We start from the raw sequence: 15157 nt of genomic DNA, 5'->3' as shown, positions 1-15157 counted from the left end.
GTGAGCCAGCACCAGCGCAGCACACGGAAACGCCGTTTACCTTCCCGCTATAAAGCGGTACCTATTTATCTACTTGCACTTAGGAGTGCTTTCGAACTGCTAGGTGGGCAGGAGCTGGGACTGAAAGACGGGAGCTCACCCCGCCGCGGGGATTCGAACCGCCGACCATGCGGTCAGCAAGTCCTAGGCGCTGAGGTTTTACCCACAGCACCACCCGCATCCCACTAAGAACATGCTCCCGTGGCATTACTAATGAACCCTTGCCAAGGAGCAATTTTTCTGCTGACAGGCAATGATATCAAATTACAGGGAACAAGTATTACTGACAGCATGCCCTAGTAGTAATGAAGATTAGTTCACTGAAAGCAATTCCCTGGCTGAGGCACAGAAGCATCTTTGGTCGTGGAAACACTAAAAAGAGGTCATGTAACAGAGTGGATGAAAGTACTATTGTGCACAATCGCAAATGCTTCCAAAATGAAGTAGCGTATCCACAGTTTTGTCAATACCGTGAAAAAAATTATACGCATTGCTATAGATTGGCTTGGTAATAAATTCAATTTAGGAAAACTAATAAAGACAAAAATATACCTCTCCATATTATTTTTACCTTGTTCATCAAGAAGCTTTTTTGTGAGATCTTCTGCTTCATCACCACAGTCTAATTCAAGAGCATCGTCATTAATGTCCAGATTCTCCAGGTCCAAATCCAGATCATCAGTACCAGACACATCTTTGTTTTCCTTAGTTTCTTTTAACTCTGTTTTAAAAATAGTAAGATGTACATACTTTTCCCAATTTTTACCTGGCCCCTTGACCCTCCATGTTCATAGTTTACAGTTTCTGAAGAAAATATAATACAGAGAGCGAGTGTCTCTTTAATCACTGACACTTAAACTGCCTCTTAGAACAGCTTCATTTTTCAATAAGTTTTAAGCACTGTTCTTACTCCTCCAAGAAAATAAAGTTTTCATGTGATTTCTCAGTAGGCATAGGTATCATAATAGCAAAGTGCAATTTGTTAAGAAGATACACTTGTGCTGCAGAGCTAGCATATACATGGATCAGGATAAAATGCTACTACCCTCTCTATCGCAACTTCTAAAACAATGTTGAAAAAAAATAAAAATGTACCTCTAGAATCATCTTTACCAGAGTCCTTAATCTGGGAACATTTTTCGTTATCCTTGAACAAAATAGCCGGCACAAATGCTTTTAAGTCAATTAGGTTCTCATAGAAGTTTCGAGCATCTTCATCCTCCCAGATGCCCCCCTCCAAATCATATTCACCAGGTTTGCCTGGGGTAAAAATGTCAATGCCAGGCCCATGTTCTGGAATATAAAAAGCAGAATGTTATGTATTACAGCAGATTTCAGTACCTGTATCAATTTGTCACATAATTCCTTCTAATATACACAAGGATGAAATCAGTGGGGATTGCAAAGTAAAGAACAGACACACCAAGAAGCAATACTAGGAAGAAAGCAACAAAATGATCACAAGAAGTTGCTCACTTTGCTTTGTTTTCATTCTCAAAAAAAGGGGGAGAAGAACAGCTATTAATATGCTTTTGTGTTTCCATCAGAACTAAAAAGTTTGCCTTCTGAACTAGGAAATTCCATACCTTCAGGCACTGGTTTATCCTGTGGGAGATCAGGCATATTTTCATCCAGGAGATCAGCTAAAGACTGGGAGTTTGCCAACAACTTTTGATAGGACATAGCAAATTCTTCATACTGCTTATGCCGATCTTCACTCAACTCTCCTTTAGAGTGCAGAATACGCCTAGAAATATAAACCAAGAAAAAAGAGCAATGATGCTGTTTCCTGCTTGGCAGGGGGTTGGACTCGATGGCCCTTGTGGTCTATTCCAACTCTATGATTCTATGATTTTAAATATGAACAAACAATTGTAACTCTAGATTTTAATTCTTCTTAGAATAATTCAGAGTTAAAATCCATTAAAAATATTCAACATCAACAAATATTTGACTATTAAAAATCGTATTACTGAGCCCATAAAAAGGGAGGATAAAGCTGCTTTGCAATCTTTAAAGAAAAAGATCAGTATATGATCAGTAAGAGCAAAAAATGTTTTCTTTGAAGCCATACGTTTTCAGCAGCAACCTATTTGTAAGCTGCTCCAAAAATAATTATCAACACCTTTGACATAAAATAAATTCGCATTCTTCACTTTCTCATAGCTATTACTACTTATAGTATTGATTCACTTTTATTTTCAAATTATACCCCATATTTTGGCCAAAACAATGATTGTACTTAAAAGTTATGCAAGCATAGCTAGAACCCTGGAGGCTGAAATACAAATTTCAATAATGGGACAAATAATAGGAGGGAGACATGGGGAAGAAAAGGAATGGATGTGATCAAGTCCAGTTGTTGTTATTGCTGTTGTTGTTTAGTCGTGTCCACCTCTTCGTGACCCCCTGGACCAGAGCACGCCAGGCACTCCTGTCTTCCACTGCCTCCTGCAGTTTGGTCAAGCTCATGCTGGTAGCTTCGAGAACACCGTCCAACCATCTCGTCCTCTGTCGTCCCCTTCTCCTTGTGCCCTCCATCTTTCCCAACATCAGGGTCTTTCCCAGGGAGTCTTCTCTTCTCATGAGGTGGCCAAAGTATTGGAGCCTCAGCTTCACGATCTGTCCTTCCAGTGAGCACTCAGGGCTGATTTCCTTCAGAATGGAGAGGTTGGATCTTCTTGCAGTCCATGGGACTCTCAAGAGTCTCCTCCAGCACCGTAATTCAAAAGCATCAATTCTTCGGCGATCAGCCTTCTTTATGGTCCAGCTCTCACTTCCATACATCACCACTGGGAAAACCATAGCTTTTACTATACGGACCTTTGTTGGCAAGGTGATGTCTCTGCTTTTTAAAATGCTATCTAGGTTTGCCATTACCTTTCTCCCAAGGAGCAGGTGTCTTTTAATTTTGTGGCTGCTGTCACCATCTGCTGTGATCATGGAGCACAAGAAAGTAAAATCTCTCACTGCCTCCATTTCTTCCCCTTCTATTTGCCAGGAGGTGATGGGACCAGTGGCCATGATCTTCTTTTTTTGATGTTGAGCTTCAGACCATATTTTGTGCTCTCCTCTTTCACCCTCAATAAAAGGTTCTTTAATTCCTCATCACTTTCTGTCATCAAGGTTGTGTCATCTGCATATCTGAGGTTGTTGATATTTCTTCCGGCAATCTTAATTCCGGCTAGGGATTCATCCAGCCCAGCCTTTCGCATGATGAATTCTGCATATAAGTTAAATAAGCAGGGAGACGCCTAAAGAAGCCAGGGTGGCTATCTAAAGAACTTTTAACTGAGTTAAGATTTAAAAAGGATGTGTACAAAAAATGGAAAAGGGGGGAAACCACCAAAGAGGAATTCAAACAAATAGCCAGCACGTGTAGACACAAAGTCAGAAAAGCTAAAGCACAGAATGAACTCAGGCTTGCTAGAGAGGTTAAAAGCAACAAAAAAGGCTTTTACGGGTATGTTCGTAGCAAAAGGAAGAACAAAGAAACAGTGGGGTCACTCAGAGGAGAAGATGGTGAAATGCAAACAGGGGACACAGAAAGGGCTGAACTCAATGCCTTCTTTGCCTCAGTCTTCTCCGATAAAGAAAACAATGCCCGACCTGAAGAATTTGGAGCAAATGATTCAGCAGAGGAAACACAGCCCAGAATAACTAAGGAGATAGTACAAGAATACTTGGCTAGTTTAGATGTATTCAAGTCTCCAGGGCCAGATGAACTGCATCCAAGAGTATTAAAAGAACTGGCAAATGTGATCTCAGAACCACTGGCAGTCATCTTTGAGAATTCCTGGAGAACAGGCGAAGTCCCGGCAGATTGGAGGAGGGCAAATGTTGTCCCTATTTTCAAAAAGGGGAAAAGAGAGGACCCAAATAATTACCGCCCAGTCAGTCTGACATCAATACCAGGGAAGATTCTGGAGCAGATCATTAAGCAAACAGTCTGTGAGCACCTAGAAAGGAATGCTGTGATCACCAATAGTCAGCATGGATTTCTGAAAAATAAGTCATGTCAGACTAACCTGATCTCGTTTTTTGACAGAATTACAAGCCTGGTAGATGAAGGGAACGCAGTGGATATAGCCTACCTTGATTTCAGTAAGGCATTTGACAAGGTGCCCCATGATATTCTTGTAAAGAAGCTGGTAAAATGCGGTCTTGACTATGCTACCACTCAGTGGATTTGTAACTGGCTGACTGACCGAACCCAAAGGGTGCTCATCAATGGTTCCTCTTCATCCTGGAGAAGAGTGACTAGTGGGGTGCCACAGGGTTCTGTCTTGGGCCCGGTCTTATTCAACATCTTTATCAACGACTTGGATGATGGACTCAAGGGCATCCTGATCAAATTTGCAGATGACACCAAACTGGGAGGGGTGGCTAACACCCCAGAGGACAGGATCACACTTCAAAACGACCTTGACAGATTAGAGAACTGGGCAAAAACAAACAAGATGAATTTTAACAGGGAGAAATGTAAAGTATTGCACTTGGGCAAAAAAAATGAGAGGCACAAATACAAGATGGGGGACACCTGGCTTGAGAGCAGTACATGTGAAAAGGATCTAGGAGTCTTGGTTGACCACAAACTTGACATGAGCCAACAGTGTGACGCGGCAGCTAAAAAAGCCAATGCAATTCTGGGCTGCATCAATAGGAGTATAGCATCTAGATCAAGGGAAGTAATAGTGCCACTGTATTCTGCTCTGGTCAGACCTCACCTGGAGTACTGTGTCCAGTTCTGGGCACCACAATTCAAGAAGGGCACTGACAAACTGGAACATGTCCAGAGGAGGGCAACCAAAATGGTCAAAGGCCTGGAAACGATGCCTTATGAGGAACGGCTAAGGGAGTTGGGCATGTTTAGCCTGGAGAAGAGGAGGTTAAGGGGTGATATGATAGCCATGTTCAAATATATAAAAGGATGTCATATAGAGGAGGGAGAAAGGTTGTTTTCTGCTGCTCCAGAGAAGCGGACACGGAGCAATGGATCCAAACTACAAGAAAGAAGATTCCACCTAAACATTAGGAAGAACTTCCTGACAGTAAGAGCTGTTCGACAGTGGAATTTGCTGCCAAGGAGTGTGGTGGAGTCTCCTTCTTTGGAGGTCTTTAAGCAGAGGCTTGACAATCATATGTCAGGAGTGCTCTGATGGTGTTTCCTGCTTGGCAGGGGGTTGGACTCGATGGCCCTTGTGGTCTCTTCCAACTCTATGATTCTATGATTCTATGATTCCTCTGCCTCTTCTAAATCCAGCTTGCACTTCTGGGAGTTCTCGGTCCACATACTGCTTGAGCCTGCCTTGTAGAATTTTAAGCATAACCTTGCTAGCGTGTGAAATGAGTGCAATTGTGCGGTAGTTGGAGCATTCTTTGGCACTGCCCTTCTTTGGGATTGGGATGTAGACTGATCTTCTCCAATCCTCTGGCCACTGCTGAGTTTTCCAAACTTGCTGGCATATTGAGTGTCAAGTCCAGTTACATACATATAACTACATATTCATGCTGAATAATGAAGTTTAAACTAAGGGCTTCACAAGAGAGGCAGATTTTGAAGGGTGGTGACACCAGAGAGGTTTTAGGAAGGAATTCCAGGAGGAGGCAGCAAGGTACAATGGGTAAAACTCTCCCCTAGGAGGTGCATCTGGAGCCTTCATTATATACCTTTAGGCACCAGGCAAAAAGGTTACTCTTCAACCAGGCCTTAAGCCGATTAACATCCTATATTATTTTATATGTGTGGTGTTTTTTTTTGGGGGGGGAGGTTATTAGTTTGGTTTGTTCTTATTGTTTTTATTATGTATTTTGTGTTTCTATCTTGCATTTTTATGCTGCGAACCATCCTGGGATCTCTGGATGAAAAGTGGCATTCAAATTTAATAAACAAATAAACAAGCAAGCAAGCAAGCTGTTCAAACAGAGGCTAGTGAATTAGGAGGGAAATCAGCAGTGTTAGAAACTGGGATATGAAAGCTAGGAGCCATGTGGCTCCCGGAACCTAGGTTGTGGGCACCAAAACAAAATTTCTAGGCACCTTTTTATGTTTATTACTAGTATTATTTTGCTGCAACGCTACCAGATCAGGCAACCCGGCAAAACAAAACAAAACAAAAAGCCGCCGGGAGAATCAGGTGATCTGTAGGTTAGCTATGTCTTTCGCTGCCACGCTACTTCGCAAAACACCTGATTCAGCCAGCAGCGCAGCAGCAAAAATAAATAAAATATTTTATTTTGCTGCCAAGCAAATCAGGTGTTCTAGAAAAGTAGCTCAGCAGCAAAAGATGAATGCTTTCCTATCTTGCCGATGCTAGGTGGCAAGGGTGGCACTTGGACATCTCCAGCCAGTCACAAAAGGTTGGTTGCCAGTCGCAAAATGTGGCAGGCAGCCGGCTAGTATTGAACGATGGCAGCATGAATTTGATGACTGAGTGCATGGATGCAAACGGAGATGAAGGGATCAAACTCAATTCAAGCCTGGACTTCCGGCAATTTCCGCCAGAGTGAACAGCGGCTCCCACAATAGTGGACACCGGCCGTGCAACCAATTAAGGATAATTTGAGAGTAATTATCCTTGCAAGCCCCCCCCCCCCGTCGGGGGGTGAGCTCTCACTTGCAGATCATCCGATATCTGCCTCTCGTTCCAACGGAATGCGGGGGCAGGGACGCTGAGTGCATAGCACTTCACATATTGGAAACTCTCCAACACGGTCACCATGAGCAGAGGTCCTTCCGTTCTCTTAAGATGGATTTGAATTTGGACTAAAGAAACAGGTGTGTACTGGATGAAGGAGACAAGATAACCTTCTAAATGAATCCGCCACGGTTTTGATCTGGAGAGGATTTTGGCCGTAATTGGATTGGAATGTAAGTGAAGGGGAGCCTTTGTTCTCTACATTATATTTGTTGTTTTATGATTCAGCAAATCTTCACTGAAGAAGAATTACTAATGGAATATAATTATCAATGGATTACAACCAGTACTTTTTTCTTTAAAAAAATGTTTAGGGGTACTCTCCTTTTCCTACTCATATTGAAATACTGCCCCTCAATGAGGCCAAACTTAGATTCACAAAATGTTTAGGGGTATGCGCACCCTCGCATTCCCCCAGAAAAAAACCACTAATTAGAACTGTTAATGGAATGCAAGAGGGAATTAACAAGAACTTCATAATTTTTTATGGATTATTTGAATGAATAGACTGTGTGAAAATGTTGTGAGGATTGGTGGAATTACCTTCTAAAGGGGGCTCTAACTTTGATTTATTATGGCTTTGGTGAGACACCAGCTTGTTAGTAGATTAGAAAGGTTGAAAGAAGAAAATGTTGGAAGTCTGCCTGGAGCCATGGTCAGATGCCAGTTCACTTTTGGTTTGAAAAGGCAAGATGGCATAAGGCTGTGGCGTAATGAGAATTCAGCCCTTGGGGGTGGAGAGGATGCTGAAGATGATTGATTGATTACAACATGAAGGGAAGGACAAATACAAACAACTATTTCACAGAAAGGTACAGGATATAAACTGCTTGCAAACTTAATGAATATGGAATAGCTAAATACGAACGAATGTCATCACACCAGTTGCTGTTAAAATAAAGGATTAAGATTGGAAGTGTTGTACAGTGGTACCTCAGGTTACAGACACCGCTAACCCAGAAATAGTACCTCAGGTTAAGAACTTTGCTTCAGGATGAGAACAGAAATCGCACGGCGGCAGCGGGAGGCCCCATTAGCTAAAGTGGTGCTTCAGGTTAAGAACAGTTTCAGGTTAAGAACAGACCTCCGGAACGAATTAAGTACTTAACCCGAGGTACCACTGTACTTGGATTAATTAAGAGGATTGGAGCAGGACCAAGGAATAACATCATCTCCTGATAATCAGAACAAGGGAATAAGTCATCTGATTGGTAAGTGTTAATCAGCTGAGAATCAATTACATTACTATCCCTCCCTTTCACTAAGGAGACCAAGGCACATGTAGGGGATTATTCAATTTTAAATAAAGCCATTTTGGACAGGGATGTTTTCTTTAAGTGTGCTAGAAGGAAAAAATAGCATTTTTGCACAGTGAGAAGTCACAATACGAAAAAGAATAATACAGTATAGTCATACCTCGGAATAAATATGCTTCAGGATAAGTATTTTCGGGTTGCGCTCGGCGGCGACCCGGAAGTAAACGAGCACATTAGTTCTGGGTTTCGCCGCTCCCGCATGCGCAGTCAAAATGACGTCACGTGCATGCACGGAAGTGGTGAAACGTGACCCGTGCACGCGCGCTGTTGCATCTTACATTCCGTTCAGGATGCGAATGGGGCTGCGGAACGGATGCTGTTTGCATCCCAAGGTACCACTGTAATGTACTATGAACAATCTCAACAGGTCTCTTTTAGATGTACTCAAAGCACCATTGGTTCTAAATTTAAAGATGAGCAGCCAGACAAGAATGGGCAAAGTACACAAGCATTTTGTGAGTGAGTGCCACAATTCAGGGTTCATTTAAATATTTCCAAAAACCTGAATGCACCCAAAGGGGCTCTAAGCTCAGAGCAATTATTACAGGTGTCATTGCCAAAGAGCACATTAACAAACATATCTGACCATATAGCAAGTCATTAGAAAGTGCTTACAAAAGAAAATTCAAATCTAACACATATTCACAAAAGTGATGGAAACTATGAGAAGAAACTAAACAGGTGGCAATGTGATATCCTTTAACAGTGCCCCCAAAACTTGCCACTTGAAGCAGCCCATCTCACATTACCAGAATTTGACAGCCAGACTGCTGACTGGCGTATGATAGTCAGAATATATAAAACCCATACTGGCAGGACTGCACTAGCTGATTTTGACCTATAAAGCCTTATGTGGCTCAAGACCCCATTACTTCAAGGACCACTTTTCCCCACATGAACCAACCTGGATCCTGTGGTCATCACCCTTCTTTGTGTCCCCCTCCATGGGAGGTTCAGAGGGAGAGGACATGAGAACAGGCCTTTTCAGGAGTGGTCTTTTGCTTGTGGAATGCTCTCCCTAGGGCACCTGGTGCCATCTGTAACCAGGTTTAGGTGCCAGGCAAAGAATTTTCTTTTCCCCCAGACTTTTGGCCCTTAACTTTTAAGAGTGGCATTGCCTCCTCTTAAAGAGGAGGGAGAAAGGTTGTTTTCTGCTGCTCCAGAGAAGCGGACACGGAGCAATGGATCCAAACTACAAGAAAGAAGATTCCACCTAAACATTAGGAAGAACTTCCTGACAGTAAGAGCTGTTCGACAGTGGAATTTGCTGCCAAGGAGTGTGGTGGAGTCTCCTACTTTGGAGGTCTTTAAGCAGAGGCTTGACAACCATATGTCAGGAGTGCTCTGATGGTGTTTCCTGCTTGGCAGGGGGTTGGACTCGATGGCCCTTGTGGTCTCTTCCAACTCTATGATTCTATGATTCTATGATTCTATGATTCTATGCCTCTTTTAGTGGGTAGGACCTGCAGATATGCTTTTTTATTTAGTTGTGTATTTACTCTTTTTACGTACTGTATTTTCCCATGTATAAGATGACATTTTCCCCCTGAAATTTTTTAGTGATAAATTGGGGGTTGTCTTTTACACAAGTAAATACAGTAAGTAAGCAAGAGCTGAAGCCACAGCGGTAGCAGGGAACATCAGCGAGGAGACTGCTTGCCTGCTCTTCCTGGCCTAAAAGAGTACGTAGTGAGTGCCAATACGTGGTGAGTTACAGCACCAGTTCTCAACATCTCAGTGAACTTACAAAAGGGGTCATGTTATACCCAGAAAAAATATATTGGGTTGTGTTATACACAGAAAAATACAATATATTGTGTCTTTAGGATTTTAACTGATTTTTATGTAAGTTGCTTGAAATACTTGGTAAGAAAACTGACTAACAAATATAATAAATAATAGTAATATGCAAATGTACGGTTACTCGCGCAGGTGATTAAACATTCACAATTCTATTCTTTTTAGACCCAGAATGGAAGGAAAGCAAGCAAGGGATGAACACAAGGGGTGAACACTGGATATTGGTAGCTAGACATCAAAGCTCTGCCTCTGCTTCAGACTGGCAGTTAGGAAGTGACCCTGTACACATTCAGTAGCATGCAGCTAGGATGAAAAAGCTGTTAACACAGTATCTCAGTTGGCGTCTCAAAGCACTATGCTCCAGAAAGCAACTGCTCTGTAAACACTTGCTTACAGTGTTCACTAACGAATACCTCTTCTTTACAGAACTGCCTTTTCTTCTCCTGAAGATGTCCCACAAGGCAGCAGGTACTGAGTTTTCCTTGAGGTTTACTCCTGAAGCCTTTCTCATAAATGAGTTCTCACAAATGCAGAAATCTCGACATAATGATCTCTCCCCTCCCACCAATGGGAGCAACCAGGAGCACTTGTACCATACACCAATCAGGTTGATCTTATAACTCGTGACTGCCACCTCGTTTTGTTTTTCTGTGTTTGCAGCACCAAAGTGACCTCTCTGGGGTGCAAGCCAGGGCAGTGTGTATGGAGGTCCTGGGTTGTTGCTGATGTGGTCCAGAAAAAAGCAGAGCAATATGCCTGACACCAGCTTGGATGCAGGAGTTGTTGGAAAGAGGCATACAGGACACAATCCAACTGCCTTAGGGACTCCACTCCGGATTTGTGTAGGAAGTTACTCCTTAGCCTTACAAACCAAAGACCAGTTCTATGAGGAACTAGACCAGGCTGTCAGGAGGGTCCCAGATTGTGAACACCTATCCTGCTGGGATATTTCAATGCCATGGGAAAGATAATCACACATGTGACAACTGCATAGGCTACTTTGGTATTGGCAGCATGAACGAGAACGGACAAAGTCTGCTTGAGCTGTGCTCATATCGCAACCTCTGCATCACAAACATGTTCTTCACTACCAAGGCAAAACACGTCGTGTCCTGGAGACATCCAAGGTCAGGCCACTGGCACCAACTGGACTTGATTGTCACCAAGCGATCGGTGTCACACACTCCGTGTCACACAGAGCTACCACAGAGCCAATTGCAACATGGATCAGTCCCTGGTAGTGAGCAAGATCCCTCTCCAGCCAAAGAAGGCCTATATTAAAAGGTAAAGGTAAAGGTACCCCTGCCCGTACGGGCCAGTCTTAGAATCATAGAATTGGAAGAGACCACAAGGGCCATCGAGTCCAACCCCCTGCCAAGCAGGAAACACTATCAGAGCACTCCTTGCCAGACTCTAGGGTTGTGCGCTCATCTCACTCTATAGGCCGGGAGCCAGCGCTGTCCGCAGACACTTCCGGGTCACGTGGCCAGCGTGACAAGCTGCATCTGGCGAGCCACCGCAGCACACGGAACACCGTTTACCTTCCCGCTGGTAAGTGGTCCCTATTTATCTACTTGCACCCGGAGGTGCTTTCGAACTGCTAGGTTGGCAGGCGCTGGGACCGAACGACGGGAGCGCACCCCGCCGCGGGGATTCAAACCGCCGACCATGCGATCAGCAAGTCCTAGGCACTGAGGTTTTACCCACAGCGCCACCCGTGTCCCTAGGAGGTCTATATTACAAAGCATTAAGTGTGGCCCTCAAATCAACAGTGCTAGAACAGTCATACCTGACCTTCGTGTCTGCTTCTCTGATTCTGTTAAACAAGCTCTACTGAACTGCCCCAGAAATAGTGTCAAAGCAAGGTGGAACCACAACAGCGAGAAATTTACAGCACAGCTAGGTCTTCCTTGGCAAGAGAGAGCAACAGACCCTTGACTGGTCTGAGGCCAGTATAAAGGACATGGAACCTGTTATTGCTGCAAAGTGTGAGGCTCTCCTGAACTACAAGCATGCTCCTTGTGAAAAGAGACTTTCTACAATGAGAAAGACAAGAAGTGATGCTCAGCAGATTGGTAGATGATGTGCCAATGACTACTGGCTAAAGCTGTGCCACAGCATCCAACTCGCTGCTGACACTGGAACACTCACAAAATGTACGAAGGCATGAAGAAAGCCTTTGGACCAACAATCAAGAAAACTGCACCGCTGAAAACCTTGTCAGAAGATATCATCACAGATCACAGCAAGCAAATGAAGCAATGGGCAGAACACTATCAATAATAGTACTCGCAGGAAAACATGGGCTCTGCAATTAAAAGTATCCAGATTCTGCTTGTCTTAGAAGAGCGGGATGTTCCTCCCTCCCTTGACGAGTTATAGGATGCTATCAACTCTCAGGCATGTGGTAAAGCCCCAGGACAGGATAGAACCCCAACAGAAGTGCTGAAAGCCAGCTTAAATACTTTCCTCATTACAAACCTCCACAGCCTCCTCTTGCAGTGATGGGAGCAAGGATCCATGCCACAAGACATGTGTGACTCCAGCAAGAACAAAAGCAACAACTACTGTGGGATCTCTCTGCTGAGTAACGTGCGGAAAGCCTTCGCCCATGTAGTTCACAACATATTATAGTCACTTGCTGGAGGGTCAAGCCCTAGTCACAATGTGACTTTAGAGCTCAGAGCTCAACAGTAGATGTCATTGTCTCACTGAACCACCTGCAGCAGAAATGCCAACAGCAGAAGCACCTTCATAGACCTGACAAAGGCCTTATGGTCAGCCACCGTAACCAGCAATCTCTAAATCAATGCTGAGCTGAACAAGCGTATTGGCAAGGCAGCTATGACAATGGGTCGCCTCTCCAAAATGGTATGGAAGAATGTGATGCTAACGTCCAGTACTAAGGTGAAGCTCTACCAGGCTTGTGTGCTGAACACATTGATTTCTAGAAGGGAGTCATGAGCAACTTATAACTGTCAGGAGCAACACCTTAACACCTTCCACATGTGCTGCATCAGGAGAATTTGGGATATCACATGGCAGGACAAAATTCCAAAGAAAGATGTGCTCTCCTAAGCAACATTCTCAGTGTGTTCACACTCCTGTCTACACTGGCTTGGTCATGTCCACAGACTGGAAGGTGGCAGGATGCCCAAGGACGTGCTCTGCAGGGAGCTAGTTTTAAGCACCAGGCCAGTTGGCAGACCAACTCTGTGTTACAAAGATGTCTGCAAACATGACATGAAGGTTGGCAACACCAGCCCTGCCATGTGGGAATCTTGCAGACAACCACAGTGCCTGGAGACAGGCAGACAAGTCATGTGTCCATAGTAGTGACCAAAGGAGAAATGACCTATGGGAGGAGCCCAGAGAGAAGAAACGCTATGGTGCACCTGCAGCAACACAACTGGATGCTTTCATCTGCCCCAGCTGCAAATGAGCATGTATCTACCAGAACAGTCTCCACAGCCACAGCAGTCGCCACAACTTTTCAACAGCTTGACTTCACCCCCAAAGGCGCATTGCTTCATTGTCTCTCGAGACAGACAGATGCCAATACAGAACTGCTCATTCAGAGAAATGTTGCAGACGAGCAAGTTCTTTCAGTGCAATGAGTCCAGAGTTTGCAGGTGCACCTCAATATTTTGATCGAGACTATTTGCAGACCTATGCTGGCAATACACCCAATGCTATCCACAAAATTACAAGCTGGATGTATCATCTGAGGGGGGAGGAAAATGTTCTTTCATGCCAATGGGGAACCTGTACTCTTAAAGTAATAGCTTCAAAGTCAGCAATTTAAAAACTCTATTTTATTCATTAAATGTAATGCACAAGAGGAAGATAATGAAATAGTCGAGGTGGGGCAAGTCAGGAAACACAGGTGTTGGAATGAGCCATCACACACATGGATTTACCATTCCTGCAGAATTAAACATCCATACACATACTTATGGACACGGAGCAATGGATCCAAACTACAAGAAAGAAGATTCCACCTAAACATTAGGAAGAACTTCCTGACAGTAAGAGCTGTTCGACAGTGGAATTTGCTGCCAAGGAGTGTGGTGGAGTCTCCTGCTTTGGAGGTCTTTAAGCAGAGGCTTGACAACCATATGTCAGGAGTGCTCTGATGGTGTTTCCTGCTTGGCAGGGGCTTGGACTCGATGGCCCTTGTGGTCTCTTCCAACTCTATGATTCTATGTGATATTGTATCATGCTTCTCTGGTTACACATAACTTCCCTTACCTTTCTCAATGCCCCATTTCCCTAAATTTATGTGGCCCTATCCCACACTTACCCCATCCACTTCTCTTCTATACAAATCTGCAAACAATTCGTAAGGAATGCAGGGCAATATCTAACTACCATATGTACTCGAGCATAAGCCGACCCGAATATAAGCAGTGGCACCTAATTTTAGCACAAAAAACTGGGATAACTTATTGACTCAAGTATAAGCCGGTTCACCACACCACAAACCTGGTGGTGGCGGCAGCGGTTGAGGAAAAAAAGCAGCCCGAAAGGGCTGCTTTCGGGCCACTCATCCCTGCTGCCTCTGCCGCTCGCAAGAGCAGGCATAGGAGCCGCGGTTGGGACAGGCACAGCGCAGCGCCTCTCCCAACCGCACCTCCTGTGCCTGCCCCTGTGAGAGGCGGGTGGCAGCGGCGGGACCAGCGGTGAGAAAGGGCTCCTTTTAGGTCGCTCATCCCTCCGCTGCTGCCGCCCACCTCACTCGAGTATAAGCCAAGGCAGGTTTTTTCAGCATAAAAAATGTGCTGAAAGTCAGCTTATACTCGAGTGTATATGGTACATTAGTGTAGACCCACCCACCAAAAGTTTCAAGTCCAATGATTTTAACATATCTACTCTTGAGTATGAATAATACTGAGTATCACTCACAGTTTTTAAATAGTTTTTGAATTGTTATTGGTGTCTTTGATTTTGTTATAGACACATAGAATAGTAGTACTGGAAGGGACCCTGAGGGTCATCTAGTCCAACTTCCTGCAATGCAGAAATCTCAAGTAATGCATCCATGACAGATTACCACCTCTATGTTTTGATTTTACTTTTAAAAAAAGATTAATGATTGTATTGATTGTTTGGTTTTAATGTACACCTCCCTCAAACCCATGTTTTGGATGAAGGTCCAGTTTAGAATGCAGCTGCTGTTCCTCCACCCCCATTAACCATATTTTAGGGTATCCCAAAGGCTTACTAAGGGAAAGCAGGCACAATGAAATTTAGGAGGCTGTAAAATACTTAATATTGTAAACTAGAGTGTAGGAAAAACAGAAG

The 15157-nt window shown here is 43.9% G+C and overlaps 1 protein-coding gene across 6 annotated transcripts in view; it reads right to left on the bottom strand.

Annotated features, from left to right (window-relative positions):
* UPF2 (UPF2 regulator of nonsense mediated mRNA decay) overlaps positions 1 to 15157 on the bottom strand; it is a gene marked incomplete at its 3' end in the record, with an annotated part of 61787 nt that overhangs the window by 37536 nt on the left and 9094 nt on the right. For all 6 annotated transcript variants that reach the window (XM_081210635.1, XM_081210637.1, XM_081210636.1 and 3 more), the window contains exons 4-6: positions 1626 to 1786; positions 1135 to 1332; positions 611 to 760 (exon numbers count right to left, since the gene is read on the bottom strand). In XM_081210635.1, the coding sequence (XP_081066761.1) occupies positions 611 to 760; positions 1135 to 1332; positions 1626 to 1786 (509 nt within the window). The remainder of the gene's footprint in view (positions 1 to 610; positions 761 to 1134; positions 1333 to 1625; positions 1787 to 15157) is intronic.

Source organism: Podarcis bocagei, assembly GCF_964188305.1.
Source record: "Podarcis bocagei genome assembly, chromosome: 10".
Classification (NCBI taxonomy): domain Eukaryota; kingdom Metazoa; phylum Chordata; class Lepidosauria; order Squamata; family Lacertidae; genus Podarcis; species Podarcis bocagei.
The sequence above is the reverse complement of the archived record's forward strand: the minus strand, read 5'-3'. Positions and strand labels throughout refer to the sequence as shown.